Below are 6,681 nucleotides of genomic sequence, written 5' to 3' on the forward strand. Positions count from 1 at the left end.
TATAAAACAAAGTATGTATTATAAAATAGGACTGAATATAGATAATCTTTTTTTTATTTTTCTTATCTGATAACAGTACTATATTTATTTTTTTAATACACAAAATACAGTTCAACACTTAGTTGAACATAACTAATTTTTCAATTCTTGTGAACTAATATTATTTTAGTAATTTAGTTAATTAACAGATGGCTGGCGAACACCATATTGGGTGTTTAACAAAGACGATTAGTGATTTCATTTTTAAGGTATATAATTATACGTGATCTATGCAATTATTAGGACGGAGGATCTGTTTTATTGGGATGGATGGCTGGTAATTAGGAGGGAAAATAAGAAATTGCAACTGAAAAAACAAAATAAAAAAAAAAGAAAAAAAGAAAAGAAAATAAAATAAAATTGCATGCAGGAGGAAAAATAATGAAGATGGGGAGTTTGAAGAGGTACATACATACATACATATATACAACCTCTCTTTAAATTAATGGTTATGATATATTGTCCAAATTATTGTACCCAATTTGCATCTCCCTTTCTTAGCCAAACGAAAATACAACAAGGAAGTAACAAAATCCGATCTGGCCTCGCTCCTAAGCTAGCCTTTTTGAAATTTAAAATTTCCCAATTCTGTTAATTAGGCTATTATCCCAGCAAATCAATTTAGTTCTCTCCATTATATATTGTACTATTTATAATTCATGGCTCCATGCATGGTTTAAGCAAATGATCCTTAATCCCATCAGAATCGTCATATTGTCGATTGCCTAAATTCATTAAGTGATTTCATATATTAGATTTGGATTGGTGGTTAGGTTGCATTTTCTAAGATGACTATGCAATCAACCCCAGGAAGCTCAGGGTACCTGGATTTGTATCCTGATAGGAAGATGTCATTTTTCAAGAATCCTTATATTCTCGGACTCACCGCCGTTGCTGGCATTGGTGGCATGCTCTTTGGCTACGACACAGGTACCAATTTCAGTTCTAACTTGCGTGTTGATTCTCTAGCTACAAATTTTATTGTTGTATTTCTCTATCTTTTCTCTAGTCCCAAAAGATGATTTTGAGGAAGTTAGGAATAGCAATTTTCTGCAGGAGACAATAGTGAGCATGGCCATTGCCGGAGCCATTCTTGGAGCGGCGGCGGGAGGTTGGATCAACGACGCATACGGGAGGAAGAAGGCCACGCTCATTGCTGACGTCATATTCGGGTCGGGTGCCATCGGGATGGCAGCCGCCCCCAATCACTACGTTCTGATATTGGGGCGGTTTCTTGTTGGCTTGGGAGTGGGCGTGGCCTCTGTCACGGCCCCCGTCTACATCGCGGAGGCATCCCCCTCCGAAATCAGGGGCTCTTTGGTCAGCACCAACGTCCTCATGATTACCGGTGGCCAGTTTCTTTCCTACATCGTCAACCTTGCTTTTACCAGGGTTCCCGGCACGTGGCGGTGGATGCTTGGCGTTTCTGCTGTCCCTGCACTTGTTCAGTTCACCCTCATGCTCTTTCTACCTGAATCCCCTAGATGGCTCTTCACCAAGGTATCTATCTATATCTTCATTCATTCATTCATTCATTCAACTAACTCAATACTCCCTTGATCTTGCTTGCAGAATAGGAAAAACGAAGCTGTTGATGTTCTTTCCAAGATCTACGACTTTGCTCGCCTAGAAGATGAAGTTGACTTCCTTACTGCTCAGTCAGAGCAAGAGCGCCAGAGGAGGAAGAATATCAGATTCACTGATGTCTTCAAATCAAAGGAAATCAAACTCGCCTTCCTTGTCGGAGCTGGACTCCAGGTAAATACATTTTCAACATGCAAAGTTCATAAACAAAAATTTTTAAATAAATAAATAAATATACGTAATATTTAACTTATTTTTAATATATTTTTTATATTAACGATTGATTTTAGTATATATTTAACATGTATGTTACGAGTCTCACATGAAGAATGAGTAGTATACAAAAGAAATGCATATAACATTTATGGAGTTCTGAATTTGGGTGCAGGCTTTCCAGCAATTTACGGGCATCAACACAGTGATGTACTACAGCCCAACGATCGTACAAATGGCAGGATTCGAGTCGAATGAGTTGGCTCTAACGATCTCACTGCTTGTTGCGGGCATGAATGCGGCAGGCACCATTCTCGGCATATATCTGATTGACCACGCCGGAAGGAAGATACTGGCACTCTCCAGCTTAGGAGGAGTCTTCACCTCCCTCCTCATCCTGGCCTTCGCCTTCACGAACCAATCATCCGACAACCAGTTGTACGGATGGCTCGCAGTCTTGGGCTTAACCCTCTACATCGCCTTCTTTTCGCCCGGGATGGGGCCCGTCCCGTGGACCGTGAACTCAGAGATATACCCGGAAGAATACAGAGGCATTTGTGGGGGAATGTCCGCCACCGTCTGCTGGGTTTCAAACTTGATAGTTTCTCAGAGCTTTCTCTCCATCGCTGAAGTCTTGGGAACTGGTCCCACCTTCTTGATCCTTGCAGGTATATGCGTGCTTGCCTTTGTGTTTGTGGCTACGTGTGTTCCCGAGACTAAAGGGTTGACTTTTGACGAAGTGGAAGTCATATGGAAGGAGAGAGCTTGGGGCAAGAATCAAGATACAAGAAACCTTCTTAGTAGTACTTAGTACTTAATTTCATCATGTACTAATGCAACCGGGTGTATCTTATTATATATCTTCACTATTACTGTATTTACATATACATGCGTTTTTTTTTTTTATATATCATTAGGTTCTATTGGTATATGGTGTATTGTATTTATGTGTGTAAATTTGCATGTCGAAAATAATGAAGTGTCCGAGTAAAATTTTCTTGTTTGAGTATATAGATGGATGAAAATATAATAATGTAGTTTACTTCCCCTGCAATAGTGTACCAGGCTTGCATTGCTTTTGCTAGAGGTAGCTAGCTAGGTGCTATAGATTTTCACTACATGCACACCTGATTATGTATGATTACTGAATGTCCAGTCCAAATTGCATGCAAAACACAATTTAACTCCGGGATTAATAACTACTCATTTTGTGAATCCACTAAATCTATTATGATAGACAAAGTCTAGTAAAAGAGGAAAAGGATAAAGGATAATGTCACTCCAATTTGATATAATTTTAATATTTTATTATAATATAATTTGTATTAAGAGTAATATATTCAATTTAAGGCCAACCAATTGGTATAGTCTTTTCATCTTTACTTACAGGTCTTAAATTTGAATCACACTCTTAAATTTAGAAAAAAAAATCTAATTTAAGAATATTATTAATTCAGAAATAACAAAACCCACTTTTCTAATAATAAACAACTAAACATGTTGAAACATTCAAATTACACATGAAAAATTATAAACAATAAACATGTTTATGGCATTTTCAGTTTCATGTAACAATAACTTAATACAAAATATTGTATTGAAAACAAACAGATGACGCTATTATGAGAATGAGTAAACCCATTCAAAACCACTAAACATATCTTTGTTACTTTATTTTATCAAGAATATTATTTACAAATTAAATCAGTTATTATGTATTTATGTATAAATAATTAAANATTTTGATTGGAAATGAGGACATTCAATTTAATTAATTTTCATGAGTTTGACCAGTTGGTTAATTGTTACAAGAAAATAAAGAAAACTTAGAGACTGAAATGTAGTGTTTCGATCATTCTTATTCATTAACTTATAAATCACACATGATCTAGATTATTCTAAATTGAGTCGTGGCCTAAATATTTGTTGTTTCTCATATTGTGTGGCAAAAAGTAAGCATAGAAGGAGAAATTCTTTCACTCTTATCCAGTTTGAAGGTTCCAGTCATAGACTCATAGTCGCAGTCCCACCACTTTTTTATTGTAAGCGGTGAAATGTTGAATGGTTAGTTATAGTGACAAAATCAAGTTGACGGTTATGATAATATAATTGAGATTAGAACGAAAGGAAGGAAGGATGGCGCTGAGTCAGCATTTTAGTTGTTCCCATCGTACACATACACTAGTGTCAGTGTGTCACCTCTGGTATGCGCTAAACATTCATTTCTGTTTTCCTTTCTAACCAAACACCATGACCATATCCATCTCCACTCCCGGACCGGGAAGCTCCGGTTATCTAGATATGTACCCTGAAAGGAAGGTCTCCGCCTTCAAGAATCCATATATTCTCGGCCTCACCGCCGTCGCCAGCATTGGCGGCCTCCTCTTCGGCTACGACACCGGCGTCATTTCCGGCGCCCTTCTGTACATCAAAGACGATTTTGAACAGGTCAAACAAAGTAACTTCCTACAAGAAACAATCGTCAGCATGGCAGTTGCAGGTGCGATTCTTGGCGCAGCAGCAGGCGGTTGGATCAACGATGCGTACGGACGAAAGAGAGCAACTCTGACAGCAGATGTTATCTTTACAGTTGGAGCAGTTGTCATGGCCTTCGCACCAGATCCTTACATTCTCATAATCGGACGCCTTCTCGTCGGTCTCGGCGTCGGCGTCGCCTCTGTAACCGCTCCCGTTTACATCGCAGAATTGTCGCCTTCGGAAATAAGAGGAAGTCTTGTAAGCACAAATGTGCTTATGATAACTGGTGGACAGTTCCTTTCTTACCTCATAAACCTTGCTTTCACACAGGTACCTACTTTAATTTCATTCTTTATCCTTTCATTTCTTTCTTTGCTCTATTGTTTTCACTGATCAAAATATAGAAAAGGTTCCTGGCACGTGGCGCTGGATGCTCGGAGTTTCAGGTGTGCCAGCTGTGATTCAGTTTTGCCTCATGCTCTTCCTGCCTGAATCCCCAAGATGGCTATTTATCAAGGTCTCGGAATAATTTTCTTACATTTTGACTTCATAATAAGCTCTTGGTTGACGTTTTTAAGCTTTTTGAGTTGGTTCTCATGTGTGTGTGCAGAACAGGGAAAAGGAAGCCATTGATGTGCTTGCAAATATCTACGATGTTGCTCGGTTGGAGGACGAAATTGCTTCGCTTTCTGTTCAATCGGAGGAGGAGGACCTTCACAAAAGGAAGGATATCAGATTCTGGGATGTTTTTAAGTCTAAAGAGATCCGATTAGCATTCCTTGCCGGAGGTGGACTTCAGGTAATAAGAGCTGAGCAAGTTAATAAACCTATTCATTTTTCTTCAAATACAAGGCTAATGTTGAGCTTATAGGAAACTATGATCACTGTGAAATATGCTTGAGTTAGGCTTGTAGATATGAAACCATGACAATTCTGATGACATTTAGTTAGAGATATATTCATTCATACCTTCTCCTATCAACTTTTAAGTTTTTAGGAGTAATGGTTTTAATAAAACTTAAACATTTATTTTTTCCTTTTTGATGTAAACACTTCATATTTGCAGTGAATAGAAGTAAGCAAACAAGGTGTATTATTTGAGAACAAAATGCTTAAGGTGCTTATCCTCACACATATTGCAAGTGTGCAGATATATAAAAAGAAAAATGAACAGATCCCTCTTCTTTATTCTATGTACTATTTAAATATATGTGTGTTTCTCAAATAAACTAATTATTCTTAACCAAGCATATGATGGTTGATTGTGCAGGCTTTTCAGCAGTTTACAGGCATTAACACAGTAATGTACTACAGCCCAACGATTGTGCAAATGGCTGGCTTCCGCTCCAATGAGTTAGCTCTTCTTCTATCCCTCATAGTTGCCGGCTTGAATGCTTGCGGCACCATTCTTGGCATTTACCTTATCGACCACGCAGGGCGAAGAAAACTGTCCCTCTATAGCTTAGCAGGAGTAATAGTATCACTGATCATCCTGTCCATTTCATTTTTCAAGCAATCATCTGAAAATGCTTTGTATGGATGGCTTGCGGTTCTAGGATTGGCCCTGTATATTGCATTCTTCTCACCGGGGATGGGGACTGTGCCTTGGACAGTAAACTCAGAGATATATCCGGAACAATATCGAGGAATTTGCGGCGGCATGTCAGCAACTGTCAATTGGGTTTCCAATTTGATTGTAGCAGAGTCATTTCTATCAGTTGCTCAAGGTGCAGGAACTGGTCCTACTTTCTTGATCATTGCAGGCATAGCTGTGCTTGCGTTTCTGTTTGTGCTTGTGTTTGTTCCTGAAACCAAAGGGTTGACGTTTGATGAAGTGGAGATTTTGTGGAAGGATAGAGCTTGGGGCAAGAATCCTCGCACTCAGAGCCTTCTTGAATCTTGAGCATGCAAATGGATCCTAGTTCTACTATGATTAGAATGCATGCAACCTTTTTTGCACAATGCATTAGCAATCAATTTGTTATATGTTGTAATATATTCATGTTCCTTATTCCATTCGTTTTGAATAATGTTCGAGTCAACATTCAATATCAGTAGTAGTATTGAAGCATTCAATTCAGTTCATGAGTTGTTATATATGAAGGGAAATACTCAATCTCAACTTCTGAGAATCTGTGACTGATGAAATATTTGTATAGAAGATAACACATTTTTCAATTATAGATCCGTTTATATTAACCTCATCTATTCATTACTATGGAATTAGTGTGAACAAAGGATTAGTCATGAATTTAGACTAAGTTCGGTTAAATTAACTCAACCTGCTTTAATATCTATCAAAATTTTTTAAAATGAAAAAATTAGTAAAATAATAAAATAAGTAGTTAATTACTTTTTAAATTAGGA

The 6,681-nt window shown here is 37.8% G+C and overlaps 2 protein-coding genes across 2 annotated transcripts; both read left to right on the plus strand.

Moving 5' to 3' along the window:
• LOC107616637 (inositol transporter 1-like) lies at positions 484–2,718 on the plus strand. Its single transcript, XM_021110858.1, has 4 exons — positions 484–991; positions 1,053–1,539; positions 1,612–1,797; positions 2,012–2,718. Exons 1-4 carry the CDS (start codon positions 828–830, stop codon positions 2,645–2,647), a joined length of 1,473 nt encoding a protein of 490 aa, XP_020966517.1. The 5' UTR covers positions 484–827; the 3' UTR covers positions 2,648–2,718.
• Positions 3,957–6,495, plus strand: LOC107618953 (inositol transporter 1). Its single transcript, XM_016321147.2, has 4 exons — positions 3,957–4,644; positions 4,724–4,831; positions 4,925–5,113; positions 5,585–6,495. The coding sequence occupies exons 1-4, from the start codon at positions 4,087–4,089 to the stop codon at positions 6,215–6,217; spliced, it is 1,488 nt and encodes a 495-aa protein (XP_016176633.1). The 5' UTR covers positions 3,957–4,086; the 3' UTR covers positions 6,218–6,495.

Source organism: Arachis ipaensis, chromosome B09 (genome assembly GCF_000816755.2).
Source record: "Arachis ipaensis cultivar K30076 chromosome B09, Araip1.1, whole genome shotgun sequence".
Classification (NCBI taxonomy): domain Eukaryota; kingdom Viridiplantae; phylum Streptophyta; class Magnoliopsida; order Fabales; family Fabaceae; genus Arachis; species Arachis ipaensis.

Bases quoted from the DNA above. Each gene is read 5' to 3' on its own strand.
- LOC107616637 (XM_021110858.1), top strand. From the start codon at position 828: ATGACTATGCAATCAACCCCAGGAAGCTCAGGGTACCTGGATTTGTAT. The intron at 992-1,052 runs GCGTGTTGATTC...TTCTCTAGTCCC, and splicing joins ACCAATTTCAGTTCTAACTT to AAAAGATGATTTTGAGGAAG. The intron at 1,798-2,011 runs GTAAATACATTT...ATTTGGGTGCAG, and splicing joins TTGTCGGAGCTGGACTCCAG to GCTTTCCAGCAATTTACGGG.
- LOC107618953 (XM_016321147.2), top strand. From the start codon at position 4,087: ATGACCATATCCATCTCCACTCCCGGACCGGGAAGCTCCGGTTATCTA. The intron at 4,645-4,723 runs GTACCTACTTTA...AATATAGAAAAG, and splicing joins TAAACCTTGCTTTCACACAG to GTTCCTGGCACGTGGCGCTG. The intron at 5,114-5,584 runs GTAATAAGAGCT...TTGATTGTGCAG, and splicing joins TTGCCGGAGGTGGACTTCAG to GCTTTTCAGCAGTTTACAGG.